Below are 20,853 nucleotides of genomic sequence, written 5' to 3'. Positions count from 1 at the left end.
TAATAAAACACTGGTTAGGCCTCTGCTAGAGTATTGTGTTCAATTCTGGGCACCACATTTTAGGAAAGATGTCAAGGCCTTAGAAGGGGTGCAGAAGAGATTTACTAGAATGGTCCCAGGGATGAGGGACTTCAGTTATGTGGAGAGACTGGAGATGCTGGGGTTGTTCTCCTTAGAGCAGAGAAGGTTAAGAGGAGATTTGATAGAGGTGTTCAAAATCATCAATGGTTTTGATAGAGTAAATATGGAGAAACTGTTTCCAGTGGTAGAAGGGTCAGTAACCAGAGGACACAGATTTAAGATAATTGGCAAAAAAGCCAGAGGCAATATGAGAAACATTTTTTTATGCAACGAGTTGTAATGATAGGAACATAGGTGTTTCCTAGCTTCACTCCTGAAGTCCTGGCTCTAATTTTTCGGCTGTGTCCCCTGATCTTAGGCTCCCCTAGTTTCTCTCTATCTACCCTATCAGTTCCTTTTAATATCTTGAAAACGTCAATCAAATCACCCCTTAATCTTTTAAATTCCAGGGAATACAATCCTAGTTTGTGTAATCTCTCCTTGTTATTTAACCCTTGGAATCCAGGTATCATTCTAGTAAATCTACACTGCGCTCCCTCCAAGGCCGATATATCCTTCCTGAGATGCCCAGGACTGAACTACGCACGCCAGGTGTGGTCTAACCAGGACTTTGTACAGCTGTAGCTATACAATGATCTGGATTGCACTGCCTGAAAGAGTGGTGGAAGCAGCTTCAATAGTAACTTTCAAGAGGGAATTGGATAAATACTTGAAGAAAAAAAATTTACAGGACTACAGGGAAAGTGCAGAGGAATGGGACTATTTGGATAGCTCTTTCAAAGAGCAGCCACATGTACGATGAACCGAATGGCCTCTTCCTGTGCTATACCCACTATGATACTATGACTGTCTAGGAGCCCGAGCAAAACTGAAATCAATGGCGGTCAAGGAAAAACCTTCCAGAGGCTGGAGTCCTCCCTGACGCAAATAATAGCGGTTGCCATAGGCAAGTCATCATGGACCCAGGATATAACTGCAGGGTTTTACAGGGAAACATTCTTGGCCCAGACATCACTAGTTGCTTTATCGATGATCTTCCCTCAATCATAAGGTGAGTTATGGAGCTGTTTGCTGACAATTCCAATGTTCAGCTCCACTCTCAATTTCTCAGATAATGAAACAGCCCATGCCAGCCTACAGCAGGACCAGGACAATATCCAATAAGTGCCAAGTAAAAACATCTAGAATAATGGAAAGCCCAGCTACCTTCTCCTGGCATTCAACAGCACCATCATCATCCTGGGGGTTCACCGGCAACCACAAGCTTAACTGGACCAGCCACATCAACATATGGTTTCAAGAACTGGGCAGATGCTGAGTACTCTGCGATGAGTGGCTCACCTCCTCATACCCTCAAAGCCTCTCCACTAACCACAAAGGTTGTCAGGCATGAGATAGAATACTCACCACTTACCTAGATGGGTGCACCCACAACACTCGAAGTTTAACACCATCTGGAACAGAGCTGTTGAGTTAAATGATGCCACTGCCACTGGACTCAATATCCACCTCTAGCACACTGTGGCTGCAGTATTTATAATCTAAAGAATGTATCGCAGCAACTCCCCAAGGTTACTTCAAAAGCACCTTCCTCTCCTGCAACCTCTACCATCAAGAAGGAAAAGAGCAGCAAATTAGTGGGAACACTATCAGCTCCAAGTTTCCTTCCAAGGCACACACCATCCTGACTTGGACACATAGAATCATTACAGCACAGAAGGAGGCCATTTGGCCCACTGAGCCCGTGCTGGCTCTCAGAGCATTCCAGTTAGTCCCATTCCCCCGCTCTTACCCCTGCAATATTTTTCCCTTCAAATATTTATCCAATTCTCTTTTGAAAGCCACGATTGAATCTGCATTCACCACCCTTTCAGGCAGTGCATTCCAGATCATAACTACTCGCTGCGTAAAAATGCTTTTCCTCATGTCGCCTTTGGTTCTTTTGCCAATCACCTTAAATCTGTGTCCTCTGGTGGTCGACTGTTCCGCCAATGGGAACAGTTTCTCTCCATTTACTTTATCTAAATCAGTCATGATTTTGAATACTTATTTCAAATCTCCTCTCAACCTTCTCTGCTTTCAGGAGGACCCCAGCTTCTCCAGTCTATCCATGTAACTGAAGTCCCTCATCCGTGGAACCGTTCTAGTAAATCTTTTCTGTACCCTCTCTAAGACCTTCATATCCTTCCTAAAGTGCAGTGCCCAGAATCGGACACAATACTCCAGTTGTGGCCGAACCAGTGTTTTATAAAGGTTCAACATAACTTCCTTGCTTTTGTACTTTTTGCCTCTATTAATAAAGCCCAGGATCCCGTATGCTTTTTCAAACTGCTTACTCAACCTGTCCTGCCACCTTCAAAGATTTGTGCATATATACCTCCACGTCTTCCTGTTACCGCATCCCCTTTAGAATTGTACCATTTATTTTATATTGCCTCTCCTCGTTCTTTCTGCCAAAATGTATCACTTCGCACTTCTCTGCATCAAATTTCATCTGCCACATGTCCACCCATTCCACCAGCCTTTCCATTTCCCTTTGAAGTCTATTACTATCCTCCTCACCGTTCACTACAATTCCGAAGTTTTATATATAATCAGCTTTCCTTCGTTGACCCTGGGTCAATATCCTGGATTTCTCTACCTAACACCATTGTAGTCATTGTGCTCTAACAAGGAAGAAAGCCTACCACCTTCTTCGGGCAATAAATGAGACCTTGCCAGAGAATAAAAATAATTCACTATTATAAATGGTTGACTCTTGGACAAAACGTTTTGTAGCTCCGTTGGGGTGAACAGAGATTTGTTTTCTATTGTATTCTCCATGCATTTAATCCTTGGAATCTGATCCTACCAGATGCACAAACTGTTCTAGAATCATCATAAATCAACAAGAGTGTGGCAACACTGCCTTCATTGGTATTGCATGTTCCAAGGACACAAAAACTATGCAGGCCTTTAACTGCTACATTTATGGAATCTTCCTCAGATATAAATAAACAACTGCCCCAGTTCTTTGCTGGCAGCAGTTTCCCTCTTCTGCTTCATGACAGCCTGCCACTTTAGGTGCCACAGGCTCCCATTTTTCCCAAACAGAACATAAGGTGAAGATCATTTCCCAGGGCCATTTCTGCTACTAAATGCTACATTATTTCTATCAGATTCTTGAAGTCAACATTTTTAAACAAATTTGCAGTAATTTTAAACTCCCTTTAGAAATCTTAATATTTACCCCTTTTGTTCTATACCACCTGACTTCTAAAGCTTCTGACAATGATTTGCACTCAACAGAAAATGCTGGCAATATACAGCAGGCCCCTCAGTATCTGAAAAGAGAGACAGCAGTTTGCAAATTTTCAGTTTCATCCTTGTTCCATTCACAATCCACTGCCCTGTAAAATGCTACAAGACATTTTTTATATACATAATGAGTTCCACAGACACTCAAGTCATTATTTCTCTTTTCCTACTCTAATCAGGGTATATCTACAGATCTGGTGGACCAACATTCCATATGCCCATCACCTTGTCAATAGCGCCTGGGCAAGTTTCAGGCACTTACAAAGTTCACCTGAGTTTATATCACCTCACAACATTTTTCTTATTATTCTCCGAGTGCAGTAATTATATTCAATTACTTTACAGGAAACTGCACATATTGAGAAGGCACCATTTATATCCCCTGTCTGTAATAAGAGAAATCAAATTCTTATAAAGACAAACACCACATTCGAAACAATGGTTTTTCATGACACTCATCATGTAATGTATACCAGTTTTATTATATGCACATCAGAATAGACTAATCCACAAAAGTTCAATGTTCACCAAAACAAAGAAAAAAAACATTTTAAAATTAAAAACACTATCCCAGTGGATTGAAGGCCATCCATTATGTGCTCCTTAAAAAAAAATTACACATATAAAGGAGCACTAAAATTGTGCAATTCATACAAGATTCAAAACCTAAGCACTAATTCAAAAAACTTTGCAAAGTTTCCTGTAGTGAAAAAGGAAGGCTTACATTTATATAGCACCTTACTGTATTTCCCAGAAACACATTAATACAATAAATTAACATTTGGAGTGCAAAAGCGAACAGTTCAGTTATTTTGTGCGCAGCAAGATCCCACAAAATGGGCGACTGACTAAAGTTAATCTGATTTTGATGAAGTTAGTTGGAGGATGACACCAGGAGAACTTATTGGTTGTCTTCAAATAGTTTCACAGGATATTCAACATCCACCTGAATCACCAAAAATGTGTTATAAATTACTGTAATCAATTTTAAAGTATCTCATCAGACATATGTAAAGTTAGGAACAGGAATTTGCAATCTTAAGGACTGCACCAACAACAATGCACTCCTTCGGTATTGCACCCAAGTGTCACATGTGGTATGACTGGAATCCACAACTTTCTGGCTCAGGTGAAGTTCCACCAACCAAGTCAAGCTAAGACAACAAAGGTTCTTGATTTGTGATCTACTGAATTGTGTATCCGAGAAGAGCCATTTCCCAAGAAAATAAATTTTCTACTGAAGCATTCTGGTTAAATGCCCAATTCTGTTAAGTACAAGGTCAAGTAACCCACAGCCTACTCAACACTGGAGATGCTTTTAGCTATTTAAGCTCAGTGTCATATTTAAGTTCAAAGTGTTATAATGTCTATTATTATAAAACATACCACATTTCTCCATTAAGTTTTTGTATTGAATCTGAATTTTCAGAATCAGGGTACAAAATAGGACTAGATAAGAAATTTGATAAAAATACAAAAAGGTTGCTCATGAGATGAAATGTCAGATGGTATGTAGGTGCTGAGTGAAGCACCGCAAGGGTGAGTGCTTGAAAACTTGTTTGTTATCTACGTAAATGGCACACCTAGTTATGCAATTGGGCATACAAATTGCAAACTATATCTAATACAAAAAAGCGAAAGCACTGCATAAATGGAAAATAAACTGAGCAACATAGATGTAGAATGAACGGAGCAGAATTAGCACAGGAAGACTTTGAAAAGGACCTGGCAACAATACTTGACCCATCATTTTGTTGAAACAATGCATAGAGACAATTTAAAACATATAATGTTAAGATACAAGCCAGAACAGTTGAGTTAAAAGTCTTCAGAGGTTATGCTAAGATTTCATGATGCACTTGACAGACCACACTGGAATTCTAATTGCCATAGTCAAAACGGACATACATGCATCAGAAAGGTTACGTAGAAGAACAAAAGGAAATATCCCAAGTGAAAAGGGGCTGAACGATAAGGAAATATCAGAGAAACTAACTGACTCCTCAAAGTGTAAAAATTGGACCCAAAAACTGTTTTGAACAACTTATACTGTACAAGCGAGCAGACCAGATAACTTGAACCAGGTTGCTTGTCAATTATTGTCAGCACAAGTGGGGTATAAAATTTACTCCCCAGATCGTCCTCCTGTGTCTACTTTATACCACATGCTGGGCTATCAATATGATCTGGAATGCACTGCCTGAAACGGTGGTGGAAGCAGATTCAATAGTGACTTTCAAAAGGGAATTGGATATATACTTGAAAAGGAAACATTTGCAGGGCTATGGGACTAATTGGATAGCTCTATCAAAAAGCTGGCACAGGCATGATGGGTTCAATAGCCTCCGTCTGTGCTGTAAGATTCTATGATTCTAAATACAAATCACTGATGAATAAATTGCAAACTGTCTGACTATTTTTTTTTAGAAGTATCTTTGCAATTAGGCCTGTTTTTATCTAATGGAAATGTCAGGTGTATAATCTGTTCAATTATAGAGGATTTTAAAGGGTTTTATTATTCCAAGTTCAGAGGACACATTAACAACTGAATTACATGAGTTGTTTCTCACTTGTCTTAAGTTAACTGATGCCGTTTGAATTCAAACGACTTGACTGAGTCACATAGCTATTAAGAATATTTTGCTTAAAGAAGAATATTAATACTACCTGTTCCAATTCAGCAACCACTAGACAGAAAAAAAGTTTAATTTTGCATAAATATCACAATTAGTGCACCAATTACAAACTTTCTAAGTCTATTTAAATATTTAAAAATTATGTCACGGCACCAAGGTGAGTCCAGTCATATTTTGGGTTGAGACATCATAAATCAATTATCGCTGCCAGCCAAGATTGCGAGGCCAACTCAGAAACCAATTTGATACAGCAATGTACTTTGATAGCTTCAGTTATGCAATCAAAAGTTACAGACTAACAGTATTTTCTTAACTTAGTAGAATTTAAATCAGTGGGGCAAAACTCATGAAGCAACAGAACACACAGCAAAGACAAACGAAGCAAAGACAAACCAAACATATTCCAAAACACCAAAATATCAACTTGTTTAAAGTAGCTCCTAATCAGGTTTGAATCAACTATTTCAAAACTTACTTGCTTTTCCGCATGATCGGCAGGCCAACCTTGAACATGTTTTATAAGATTTTCATTGAAGTGCGCTGCTAATGTCGGCGTCAATGAACACGCGGAGCGTGCGGGCGTGGTTGACGGTACTGAAGATGCACTGCTACTTGCGATGTGATTTGGACTTGGCGATGGACTTCTCTGGTTGCTGTAAAAATTTAAATAGTTATGTTACCAAAATCACCTCACAAATTTTAATAGACCTTTCAAAAATGCATTTGATAGTATTAGAATTATAAGAAAACATTTTCCTTGGAGCCAATGACCTCAATTTGCAGCTGCTAAACTTAGTCATACTCAACTTTTCAATATTTTCTTCAAAAAGTTACTTTATAACAATAGAAGTGAACAGATTTTGTTTACGATAGTAAATATTTCACATTTTGAAAGTTGCAGCAAAACAAGTTGAATAATTAGGTGTCAGCTGTAGCATCTTGCCTGAGTCAGAAGGTCGTGAATTCAAGCCCCACTTCAGGGACTTGAGCACATAATCCAGGCTGACACTTCAGTACAGTACTTTGAGCACGCTTCACTGTCAGAAGAGCCCTCTTTCAGATGAGACGTTAAACCGAGGCCCCGTCTGCGCTCTCAGGTGGACGTAAAAGATCCCATGGCACTCTTTCGAAGAAGAGCAAGGGAGTTCTCCCTGGTGTACTGGCCGATCTTTATCCCTCAACCAACATAACTAAAACAGATTAACTGGTCATTATCGCATTGCTGTTTTGTCGGACCTTGCTATGCCCAAATTGGCTTTTGCTCTTCCTTCATTAAAACATGGACTATACGTCAAAAAAAGTACTTAATTAGCTATAATACAAGGTGAAAGTTTGGTTGATACAGAACCACAGAAAAGATACAGCACAGAAGGGGGCCATTTGGCCCATCGTGTCCACGCCGGCTCAAAGAACAACCAGCTGCCCATTCTAATCTCACCTTTCAGCACCTGGTCCGTAGCCCTGCAGCTTACAGCACTTTACGTGCAGGTCCAGGTACCTTTTAAAGAGTTGAGGGTCCCTGCCTCTACCACCAATTCGGGCAGCGAATTCTATACACCCACCATCCTCTGGGTAAAAAAGTTTTTCCTCATGTCCCCTGTAATCCTTCCGCCAATCAGCTTAAATCTATGTCCTCTAGTTCTTGAACTCTCTGCGAGGGGAAACGGGTACTTCCTGTCTACTCTATCTAAGCCCCTCATAATTTTGTACACCTGAATCAAGTCTCCCTTCAGCCTCCTCTGCTTCAAGGAAAACAATCCCAGCCTATCCAATCTCTCCTTGTAGCTGCAATTTTCAAGCCCTGGCAACATTCTTGTAAATCTTCTCTGCACTCTCTCCAGAGCAATTCGTCCTTCCTGTAATGTGGTGACCAGAACTGCACACAATACTCCAGCTGTGGCCTTACCAGCATTTTATGCAGTTCCATCATTACATCCCTGCTTTTGTATTCCATACCTCGGCTAATAATGGACAGCATTCCGTATGCCTTCTTCACAACCTTATCTACCTGTACTGCCACCTTCAGGGACTGTGCTATGTTATGGACTATGTCTTCAGGACAGCTACTAACAACCTGCTAAAATGAATTTTCAAGCAGCCAGAGTTTCATTTCCTCAGTGTTTCCATTTGCCCCCCACCCCACCCACTTCTGTATTATTCATTTTAAATCTTTTTAAATTAAGTCTCAAGTTTCTGATCATGCTTGCCCTGACAAACCCCTGACCATGACTGCCATCCTCTAGGGGAAAAGTCCGATAAAGTATCCTCTCAACTGATCCTGCAATACAACTTTGGGTATAGCACTGTACTTCTACAAACCTGTATTAATCCCTCCTTCATCTGCATCTACTACACTTCACAAGCATAAAAAAATCCATTTCACATTTAGAAAAAAATAATCCTAAATACTGGCATAAAAATAAGAATTAGTAAGCAGCATTTAATGCAAAGCAAACACATTCTAGATCATCTAGTTTGAAGTCACTGTTTATTTTGCAGTAAAATAATGTGAATAAGCAGATCAAAATTCTTAAAACTGGTTAATAGTTCCCTGAGGCACTGGACAATTGTAGTGCTATAAATGCCATCCTGGCTGAGATTAGTTAACTGAGCACAGACGAGCAATCAAAATGGGGATTTCTGGCTCAGTACCACACCAGGCAGTATATTTAGTCAATATGTTGCCTTCTTGAAAAACTGACCATAGTTTGCTAGCATGTTCTGTTACCATTCAAGTAGTTGTCATTAAGGGACCGAATATTTTGACCAATCCACTGAAGACATACGAAAATTGCAATTGAAACAAAAAAACAATTGTCTTAACAAACTTTCCGGACTGATATTCAATGCCACTATCCTTGCATAAATAAAATATGATCAGTCCAAGTAAGAACTTAATAAATATCAATATTAAAAAGAAAAACTGATGATACATTAATTCAGACTTCCACTAGGAAATGACATATGGTCAACTATGAATCGCATGCACATACACCAAATATTTCTGACTAGACTGCACAAGTACAATCTGCTTTGCTACCCTGCAGGAATCGCACTCATTGCTCAGGTCAGTGCACTAATTTTGACCATCAATAGGGACACTAGACACGAGCTCCCAAAAAAAAAAATCAAGCGAAAGCCTAATCTGTAAAGGTTCACATTTAAAATGCTACAGGCAGCACACAGCCCCTCATCTACACTAAAATGTAGCCCTTGCCGACAGTTTCTTTGAAACAAACATTTGACAGAATTCTCTTTCCACTCAACACACATATACTTCCAGCTTCTTTGCTGAAGATGTGAAACAACAGTCACTGCTCAGGAACTGGGTATAGCTAGAACTTTTCTTTTAAAAATACCGATGGCAACCAACAGGACAAGTTTGCTAACTCCCAACAGGGCAGAGTGGGGGCATCAGACTTGCAGTGATGCAGCACATAAATTCATGTCTCAAGTCAATTCTGGCAGGTGTGGGATTTTTTTTTAAAAATTCATTCATGGGATGTGGGCAGGCTGGCAAGGCCAGCATTTATTGCCGAACTCTAATTGCCCTGGAGAAGGTGGTGATGAACTTGATGCTGCTTTAGAAAGAAAGAAATTTGGCGACAAGGAAGCAGACCTCAAGACATGCTCAGTCAAGCCAAATCATTTATAGTGCAGCACTCAGAAATCATCAAAATACATCATGTCCTTCAGATTCCAACATTGCACACATTTACTTTCTCGTGTCAGGCATCTGCTTACTTTGTATAGAGTTCCTCACAGATAAAAATTAAAGTAGTAATAGTTTGGAGCATAGTTTCGTACTCAGCAATCACTTTGCAAAACTGATAAGCACGTAATTATAAAACCACATTGAGCCTTTGTGATGCAAATCATGGTAACACAATCATGGTAACACAAAGATGTTTTATAAATACATAAAGTGCAAGAGGATAACTAAGGAAAGAGTAAGGCCTATTAGAGACCAAAAAGGAGTGGAGGCGGAAGATGTGTGTATGGTTCTTAATGAATACTTTGCGTCTGTCTTCACAAAAGAGGGGGACGATGCAGACATTGTAGTTAAGGAGGAGGAGTGCGAAATATTGGATGGGATAAACATAGTGAGAGAGGAAATATTAAGGGGTTTAGCATCTTTGAAAGTAGATGAATCGCCTGGCCCGGATGAAATGTATCCCAGGCTGTTAAGAGAAGCAAGAGAGGAAATAACGGAGGCTCTGACCATCATCTTCCAATCCTCTCTGGCTACAGGCATGGTGACAGAGGACTGGAGGACTGCTAACGTTGTACCGTTGTTTAAAAAGGGAGAAAGGGATAGACCGAGTAATTACAGGCCAGTCAGCCTAACCTCGGTGGTGGGCAAATTATTGGAAACAATTCTGAGGGACAGTATTAATCGTCATTTAGAATGGCACGGATTAATCAAGGTCAGTCAGCATGGATTTGTTAAGGGAAGGTTGTGTCTGACTAACTTGATTGAATTTTTTGAAGAGGTAACAAGGATGAGGGTAGCGCGTTTGATGTTATCTACGTGGATTTTAGCAAGACTTTTGACAAGGTCCCACATGGCAGGCTGGTTAGAAAAGTAAAAGCCCAAGGGAGAGTGGCGAGTTGGATCCAAAATTGGCTCAGTGGCAGAAAGCAAAGGGGAATGGTCGACTGGTGTTTTTGTGACTGGACGGCTGTTTCCAGTGGGGTTTCGCAGGGCTCAGTACTAGATCCTTTGCTTTTTGTGGTATTTATTAATGATTTGGACTTAAATGTAGGGTGCATGATTAAGAAGTTTGCAGATGATATAAAAATTGGCCATGTGGTTGATAGTGAAGAGGAAAGCTGTAGTCAGCAGGAAGATATCAATGGACTGGTCAGGTGGGCAGAAAAGTGGCAAATGGAATTCAAACCAGAGAAGTGTAAGGTTAGGCATTTGGGGATGTTGCCAGGACTGGAGAATTTTAGCTATGAGGAAACGGTGGATAGGCTAGGGTTGTTTTCTTTGGAACAGAGGAGGATGAGGGGAAATTTAATTAAGGTGTATAAAATTATGAAAGGCCTAGACAGAGCAGATAGGAAGGGCCTATTTCCCTTTACAGAGGGGTCAATAACCAGGGGGCATAGATTTAAAGTAATTGGTAGAAGGATTAGAGGGGAGTTGAGGAGAAATGTTTTTACCCAGAGAGTGGTGGGTGTCTAGAACGCACAGCCTGAAAGGGGGAAGAGGCAGAAACCCTCATCGCATTTAAAAATTACTTGGAAATGCACTTGAAGTGCCGTAACCTACAAGGCAATGGACCAACAACACTCAAGAAGCTCGACACCATCCAAGATAAAGCAACCCGCTTGATTGGCACCCCATCCACCACCCTAAACATTCACTCCCTTCACCACCGGCGCACTGTGGCTGCAGTGTGTACCATCCACAGGATGCACTGCAGCAACTCGCCAAGGCTTCTTCGACAGCACCTCCCAAACCCGCGACCTCTACCACCTAGAAGGACAAGAGTAGCAGGTACATGGGAACAACACCACCTGCACGTTCCCCTCCAAGTCACACACCATCCCGACTTGGAAATATATCGCCGTTCCTTCGTTGTCGCTGGGTCAAAGTCCTGGAACTCCCTTCCGAACAGCACTGTGGGAGAACCGTCACCACACGGACTGCAGCGGTTCAAGAAGGCGGCTCACCACCACCTTCTCGAGGGCAATTAGGGATGGGCAATAAATGCTGGCCTCGCCAGCGACGCCCACATCCCGTGAACGAATAAAAAAAAACCAAGAGCTGGAAAGTAGGATTAGGCTGGATAGCTCTTTTTCCACCCGGACAGACACGATGGAATGGCCTCCTTCTGTGCCATAAATTTCCATATTCTACTCTTTCCATTGTTTGTTTGCTCATGAGTGTGGAAAGTTTTAATAGAACAAGGTTTTTTTTAAAAACTTAATCTCAGGTTCTGGGCGACGCTGGCAAAGCTACATTTATCGCCCCTTCCATCGGTGCCCCAATAATGTGATAGGTCCTGTCTTTGAACTACTGCAATCCTTGGGACAATAGTGCTCCCATGATGGCATTAGGTGGAGAATTCTAAGATTTCGACCCAGCAACTATGAAAGAACAGCAACTAATTTCCAAGTCAGGATCGTAGGCAACTTGGGGGGAACTTGTAATCAATGGCATTCCCATGACTGTTTTCCTTGTTCTTCCTGGTGGTGCAGGTTGCAGGCTGAAAGGTGCTATCGAAGTGAGCTTGGTGAGTTGCTGCAGTGCATTCTGTAGATACTGCAGCCACAGTGAATCAGTGATGGAGCAGCTCCACTGGCAGGGGCACCAGACAAGTGGACTGCTCTGTGCTGAAGAACAAACAAACTTAAATTTCTATAGAACCTTTCATGACCTCAATGTCCCAAAACGTTTCATTGTCAATGAAGAATTTTTTTTTATATAAGTGTAATCACTGTTGTAATATTGCCCCCAAATGGAATGAAGCTTCTTCAATGTTATTGCAGCAGCACTCATTCAAGTGAGCGGCAAGTATTCAATCACACTCCTGGCTTGATCCTTTAGATAGTGGAGAAGCTTTTAGGGATCAGGTGGTGAGCCACTCACCAGTATTTGACAGGTAAGTTGCTGAGGTCAAGTAGTTTACTCCCTCGTGTTGGTTCCCGCAACACCCGATGCAGGCCCAGTCTGACAGCTTCACCCTTTTGGATTCGGTCAGCGGTGGTACTATCAAGCCTTTCTTGGTGGAAGACATTGAAATTCCCAACCCAAAGTACATTCTGTGGCCTTGATTCCTACAGTACTTCCTCCAAGAAGTGTACAAGATGCAGGAATACTGAATCATTAGTTCAGTATTGAGGGTTCCTCGGATCTGTCCATATGGGTAAGGGAAGGAGGAGTCAGGTTTCAGATCCTTGTGTGGGATGGGGATCCAGGAGAACTGTTGAGGAAAAATATCCTTTCAAAGCCCAGGCTTTTGAGTCAGGCTGAGGTGTTGGAAGTAAAAAAGTGTGAAGGTGTTAAAAAACACAAGAGTGCAATTTAATGATTTATGTGAAATATGTATTTTGATTTTTTTGTATTCTGGACATTACAAATTCAGTTACAAAAACAAAGTGTTTTGTGTGATTCGAATGGTTCACCAATAAACTACAACAGTGAAATGTTGACAAGTTACTATGAGTTTTTTTAAATTATAAATAGTGACATAAAAGTGTTTTTGAAATCAAGAAAACAAAGCAGGTTTGTGAAAAGGAAACTGATTCCAGCTACTGTCTGCACAATGAGAGAAAGAAAATCATGAGAGCTGTTAGGCCTAATTTATTTCATGCTGACACTGAAATTTCCTACACTGGGGTTACAGTGCAGATGTGGGCCCAGGACTAAGTCAAACAGTTACAGATATTAAAGGATATTTTTCACTATGTAGAGTTTTGCACAAGAACACAGTCAAGGAAAAACAGCTTCCACTCATGAGGTAATCCATCAAAGGGTGAGTGCAAGTCAATGAAAGAGATTAGTAAGCTTCTTGCATCATTTTTCCTAAATGGAACTTCCACTTACAATTTGTAGCACAAACTGCTCCTGTCAAATTCACACCCTTAGATTTACCAGCAGATGGCAGCAAACTGCATAATAATCCTTACATAAGCAATACCACTACTGCCTGCAAGTACAACATTAAGTCTATATGCAATTCTATAGTTCTGGCTTAAGGAAAGCACTCAGTTAAAAGAATCAAGCCATCCTATCCTAAACTGAGTCGTTTAGGCAGATGTTATTCCATTTACTGTAATGTGGTATGTGCAGTAACCGGCATTGTTGCTGACTTGTATTATTGTTGCTGGCTATTAAATCCACTCTGTCCTCTATAAACAGCGCTGTTTGAAGTTTTGAATGAAAGTTTAACACCCTGTTACGTGGGTCTTCAAACGTGTATTTTCCACATTAAAAATAAAATCCCTTGTTTAACCATTTAATCGTCACAAAGTCTCCGAAGTACGCTACTTTAAACACAATGAATGCCCTCAGGTCCCAGAGTGCTCCTATTTGAGCTGTATAAAAAGTTTACATAACTCATCAGGTGCACAATAAAGTGCATTTAAAGATGTGTTTTGTACTATTTAAAAAATTAATCATTCTCGGTATGTGGGCATCGCTGGCAAGGGCAGCATTTATTGCACATTCCTAGTTGCCTTGAGAGTGTGGTGTTGGGCCTTTTCATGAACCGCTGCAGTGCATTCTTTGTAGCAGTTTGATACAACTTGCTACCCACTTCAGAGAGCAGTGAAGAGTCAAATACATTGGTGTGCAACTGGAGTCACATATAGGCCAGATCAAGTAAGGACGGCAGGTTTCCTTCCCTACGGAGCATTAGTGAACCAGTTAGGTTTTCATGACACAGACAGCTTCATGGTCACTCTTACTCATATCAGCTTTTTACTTCCAGATTTTCAAGCAGAATTCAAATTTTCAAACTGCCATGGTGGGATTTTAAACTCACATTTTTTGAATTATTAATCTAGTCCAGTAATACAACCACCACACTACCGTACCAAAAGGAAAGCCATTGTACATCAAAATGCACAGAAGCAAAATAGCAAGTTCCTAGGTATATAACTGTTGCTTTTTGTACTATTGAAGCTGGAGTTCCAGGACAATAGGATGCAGTTCTATTGCAATTTTAGCCTTTTAATTTCCAATTTCAATATTGTAGCAATGATTCCTGGTTCAAACTTCAGTGAACAGCAAGGGTTTCCATTCATTTATGGAACAAAATCAAAGTCAACATTTTAATTTTAATACTTAATAGTTTTACAACAAAAGGTGTTAGCTGTGGCTCAGCGGGTAAGCACGCTCACCTCTGAGTCAGAAGGTCATGAGTTCAAGTCCCACTCCAGAGACTTGAGCACATAATCTAGGTTTACACTCCAGTGCAGTATTGAGGGAGTGCTGCACTGTCGGAGGAGCTGTCTTTCGGATAAGACGCTAAAACGAGGACCCGTCTGCCCTCTCAGGCGGATGTAAAAGAACCCACGACACTATTCAAAGAAGAGCAGGGGAGTTCTCCTGGTGTCCTGGCCAATATTTATCCTACAACCAACACCACTAAAACAGATTGTCTGGTCATTTATCTCATTGCTGTTTTTTAAAATTCGTTCATGGGATGTGGGCGTCGCTGGCGAGGCCGGCATTTATTGCCCATCCCTAATTGCCCTCGAGAAGGTGGTGGTGAGCCGCCTTCTTGAACCGCTGCAGTCCGTGTGGTGAAGGTTCTCCCAAAGTGCTGTTACGTAGGGAGTTCCAGGATTTTGACCCAGCGATGATGAAGGAACGGCGATATATTTCCAATTCGGATTGGTGTGTGACTTGGAGGGGAACGTGCAGGTGGTGTTGTTCCCACGTAACTGCTGCTCTTGTCCTTCTAGGTGGTAGAGGTCGCAGATTTGGGAGGTGCTGTCGAAGTCTTGGCGAGTTGCTGCAGTGCATCCTGTGCATTGTACACACTGCAGCCACAGTGCACCGGTGGTGAAAGGAGTGAATGTTTAGGGTGGTGGATGGGGTGCCAATCAAGCGGGCTGCTTTGTCCTGGACGGTGTCGAGCTTCTTGGGTGTTGTTGGAGCTGCACTCATCCAGGCAAGTGGAGAGTATTCCATCACACTCCTGACTTGTGCCTTGCAGATGGTGGAAAGGCTTTGGGGAGTCACGCGCCGCAGAATACGCAGCCTCTGACCTGCTCTTGTAGCCACAGTATTTATATGGCTGGTCCAGTTAAGTTTCTGGTCAATGGCGACCCCCAGGATGTTGATGGTGGGGGATTCGGCGATGGTAATGCCATTGAATGTCAAGGGGAGGTGGTTAGACTCTCTCTTGTTGGAGATGACAAATGTAAGGAATCTTACAACACCAGGTTATAGTCCAACTGTTTTATTTGAAAATCACAAGCTTTCGGAGGCTTTCTCCTTCGTCAGGTGAGTGTGGGATTCCTTGAAGGTTACCGCATTTATAGTCAGAGAACAATACCTGGTGATTACAGATAATCTTTCCAACTGCCCGTTGTCAAGGCAATCAAAGTGTTCAGACAGAGTGATGTTACCTCCAGGACCACCGAATACACAAACGGCCAGAACAGAAGACAGAGAGAGAGAGAGAGAGAGAGAGAGAGAGACATCCGAAAAGGAAGAGAAAGACAGAGAATGACCCGTTGTGTTAAAAACAGATAACTTTTTTCCGCTGGTGGGGTTACGTGTAGGGTGACATGAACCCAAGATCCCGGCTGAGGCCGTCCTCATGGGCGCGGAACCCGGCCATCAATTTCCGTTCGACGATCCTGCGCCGCCGCGCGCCCCGAAGGCCGCCCCAGAGAACGCCCACCCGAAGACCGGCGGCCGAACGTCCCCGACTGCTGAAGTGTTCCCCAACTGGGAGGGAACCCTCCTGTCTGGCGACTGCTGCGCGGTGTCCGTTCATCCGTTGTCGCAGCGTCTGCATGGTCCCGCCAATGCACCATGCTCCGGGGTATCCTTTCCTGCAACATATGAGGTAGACAATGCCGGCCGAGTCACAGGAGTATGAACCATGCATCTGGTGGGTGGCGTCGATGGCGGTGAGCGCCTCGCTGGGGCCATCCCCACACCTCCACTACTCACCTTCAAACAGCCGCGGGCAGGCCATCGTTCGCAGCGGATTGCCCGGCTTTCAGGAGGGCAGCGTTCGCGGCGCCGCGCAACCCTGCCGCAGCAACCTCTGCAAGACATGTCAGATCGTCGACACAGACGCCACCATCACACGGGAGGACACCACCCACCAGGTGCATGGTTCATACTCCTGTGACTCGGCCGGCGTTGTCTACCTCATACGTTGCAGGAAAGGATGCCCCGGTGCATGGTGCATTGGCGGGAACATGCAGACACTGCGACAACGGATGAACGGACACCGCGCAGCAGTCGCCAGACAGGAGGGTTCCCTCCCAGTCGGGGAACACTTCAGCAGTTGGGGACATTCGGCCGCCGGTCTTCAGGTGAGTGTTCCCCGGGGCGGCCTTCGGGGCGCGCGGCGGCGCAGGATCGTCGAACGAAAATTGATGGCTGGGTTCCGCGCCCATGAGGACGGCCTCAGCCGGGATCTTGGGTTCATGTCACGCTACACGTAACCCCACCAGCGAAAAAAAGTTATCTGTTTTTAACACAACGGGTCATTCTCTGTCTTTCTCTTCCTTTCGGATGTTTCTCTCTCTCTCTCTCTGACTGTCTTCTGTTCTGGCCGTTTGTGTATTCGGTGGTCCTGGAGGTAACATCACTCTGTCTGAACACTTTGATTGCCTTGACAACGGGCAGTTGGAAAGATTATCTGTAATCACCAGGTATTGTTCTCAGACTATAAATGCGGTAACCCTCCATGGAATCCCACACTCGCTCACCTGACGAAGGAGAAAGCCTCCGAAAGCTTGTGATTTTCAAATAAAACAATTGAACTATAACCTGGTGTTGTAAGATTCCTTACATTTGTCAACCCCAGTCCATCACCGGCATCTCCACATTGTTGGAGATGGTCATTGCCTGGCAATTGTCTGGCGCGAATGTTACTTGCCACTTATCAGCCCAAGCCTGGATCTTGTCCAGGTCTTGCTGCATGCGGGCTCGGACTGCTTCGTTATTTGAGGGGTTGCGAATGGAACTGAACACTCTGCAATCATCAGTGAACATCCCCATTTCTGACCTTATGATGGAGGAAAGGTCATTGATGAAACAGCTGAAGATGGTTGGGTCCAGGACACTGCCCTCAGGAACTCCTGCAGCAATGCTCTGGGGCTGAGATGATTGACCTTCAACAACCACTACCATCTTCCTTTGTGCTAGGTATGACTCCAGCCACTGGAGAGTTTTCCCCCGGATTCCCATTGACTTCAATTTTACGAGGGCTCCTTGGTGCCACACTCGGTCAAATGCTGCCTTGATGTCAAGGGCAGTCACTCTCACCTCACCTCTGGAATTCAGCTCTTTTGTCAATGTTTGGACCAAGGCTGTAATGAGGTATGGAGCCGACTGCTACTGGCGAAACCAAAACTGATCATCGGTGAGCAGGTTATTGGTGAGTAAGTGCCGCTTGATAGTACTGTCGACGACACCTTCCATCACTTTGCTGATGATTGAGAGTAGACTGATGGGGTGGTAATTGGCAGGATTGGATTTATCCTGCTTTTTGTGGACAGGACATACCTGGGCAATTTTCCACATTGTCAGGTAGATGCCAGTGTTGTAGCTGTACTGGAACAGCTTGGCTAGAGGCGCGTCTAGTTCTGGAGCACAAGTCTTCAGCCCTACAGCCGGGATGTTGTCGGGGCCCATAGCCTTTGCCATATCCAGTGCACTCAGCCGTTTCTTGATATCACGTGGAATGAATCGAATTGGCTGAAGACTGGCTTCTGTGATGGTCGGGATATCGGGAGGAGGCTATTTGTGGAACCTTGCTGTGTGTAAATTGGCTGCCGCAATTCCTACATTACAACGGTGACTACACTTCGAAAGTACTTCATTGGCCGTGAAAGGCGTTATATAAATCCAAGTTCTTCCTTTCTGTGTCAAATTCCTACCACATCTGCTTCTCAACACGTTAATATTTATAAAATCACAGAAATTTACAGCACGAGGGTCACCATTTGGCTGCTAAAAATCTTTACTAACACAAGCTCCATGACTATTGTTACCTACTCCAATCCTATTTCCCTACATCCAATCCTATTTCCCTACATCCTTATATATTGTTCATTTTCAAACACTTATTCAATTCTCTTAAGTGATATTGCAGTCTCTGCCTCAATAGCTAACTGTTCTAATAATTCTAGATTCTAATAACCCAGTGTGAATTTTTTTTAAATTTCCTCTTTTGTTGTCCTAGTGTTAGTCTTGAATCTATGCCTTGTTACCATTTTGCCAACTAGTGGAAACAATCTATCTACACTCTCATAGCCTTTCATGATTTTGAAAACCTCGACTAAATTCCTCCCATGATCTTCTCAGTTTCAGTGAAAAAGCCCCAATTTTTCAAGCTTTTCTTCATTATAGGAACAGAAGTAGGCTATTCAGCCCCCGAGCCTGTCCATCATTCATTTCGATCACAGCTGATCGAGACTCATCTCCATTTACCTGCCGTTGCTCCATATCCCTTTACACCCTTACCTAATAAAAATTTGTCGATCTCAGTCTTGAAATTTTCAATTGACCCAGTATCAGCAACTTTTTGGAGGTGAGAATTCCACATCACCACTACCCTTTGTGTGAAAAAGTGCTTCCTGATTTCACTCCTAAATGGCCTAGCTCTAATTTTAAGATTTAAACTATAACCGCTCATTCCAGGAAATCTTTACTGCACCGTTGCCACACACCTAATCTCCTCCCTTAATGGGATGCCTGGAACTGCATGAAATACCTAAACTGAGATCTTGCAAATTTCTTGCATAAATTCAACATTACTTCCTTGCTTTTTTATTCCCTTCTCCTCCATACGAAACTGAATTCCATTAGTCTTTTTAATGACCATTTCTAACTGCACTTTGAAGATTCGTGCATCCTTAGATCTCTCGATTTTTCTACTCTTAAGAATCGTAACATTTAGGGTATACTTACTTTCATTGTTTTTCCCTAAATGTACTCATGATTTTTTTGCATTGAACAGTATCTGCCATCTACCTGCACAGTCTGGTAACCCAAGTCCTCCGATAATCTTTTGCATTAACTACCTCAGTTTGTTTTGCCAGCTAATTTGGTACCAGCAAACATAAGTATATTCCTCGTTTTTAGGTCAAAATCATATGTATGAACAGAAAAGAGAAGAGGCCTCAGCACCGATCCGTGAGGCACACCACTATCCATATTCTGCCAATCCGAAAAACATCCATTTGCCCAACTCCACACTTTGTATCCCTCAGCCATCTTTCTATCCATGCAGCCACATTCCCTTTAATATGTACCTTAATTTTTGCAACAACCCTTTTACATGGTACCTTACCAAAAGCCTTCTGTAAATGCTTAGATTGAAGTAAAGCACATTCATTTTATGCATACACTGATTTCCTCAAAAAATTTAGTCAAGCACAACCTGCCCTTTACAGACTGAATTAGTCGATGTCTTTCTAAATATTCGCTATCTGATATAGTATCCTAGTGACTTATAAATATTTTGCAATGGTTTTTGTGTGATGGTAGAAGTGAGAATGTAGTCGTACTACAGGAGGATATGGGATAAGTCTTAGATATAACTGTAGAAAAAGAATTGGTTCTAGAAAAATTAGCAGAACATAAAATAAGTCAGTCATCAGGGCTTGACAGCATGCACCCAAGGCTGTTAAAGGAAGTGAAAGAAAACAGCAGAGGTTCTTGCCACAATTTTTCAATCCTCCTTAAATATGCAAATTGTGCTGCTGGACTGGAGAATAGTCAAGTTCAAGGTAGAAATGGATAAGCTGGGTAACTATAGATCAGTTAGCCTGATGCCATTTGTGGGCATACTCTTAGAATTTAGAATCCATAATCCAATACAAAATTAGTGAGCATTGAGAAATACAGGGCTAATCAGTTTTTTAACAAGTGACTATTTGAATATAAGGGATGCAGTTTATTTTGATTTTCAGAAAGCGCTCAGTAAGGTGTCTCACAAGAGGCCTTTCAGTAAAATTCAGGCATATCATACAAGAGGAAACGGAATCGCATAGATAAAAAGTTGATTGACAAACAGAAAACAGAGTTGGGGTAAATGTGTATTATTTGGATTGGAGCTTTGGAAGTGGTGTAGCCCAAGGATCAGTGTCAGGTCCAATTTTGTTCTTGGAATAAATATTTTATATA

The 20,853-nt window shown here is 42.3% G+C and overlaps 1 protein-coding gene across 2 annotated transcripts in view; it reads right to left on the bottom strand.

Annotated features, from left to right (window-relative positions):
• The window catches only part of waca (WW domain containing adaptor with coiled-coil a), a 117,730-nt gene that overhangs the window by 10,130 nt on the left and 86,747 nt on the right, over window positions 1-20,853 (bottom strand). For both annotated transcript variants that reach the window (XM_068007201.1, XM_068007211.1), the window contains one exon: window positions 6,490-6,667. In XM_068007201.1, the coding sequence (XP_067863302.1) occupies window positions 6,490-6,667 (178 nt within the window). The remainder of the gene's footprint in view (window positions 1-6,489; window positions 6,668-20,853) is intronic.

Source organism: Heptranchias perlo, chromosome 2 (genome assembly GCF_035084215.1).
Source record: "Heptranchias perlo isolate sHepPer1 chromosome 2, sHepPer1.hap1, whole genome shotgun sequence".
Classification (NCBI taxonomy): Eukaryota; Metazoa; Chordata; class Chondrichthyes; order Hexanchiformes; family Hexanchidae; genus Heptranchias; species Heptranchias perlo.
Note: the sequence above shows the minus strand (reverse complement) of the source record. Positions and strands in the feature narration are given on the sequence as shown.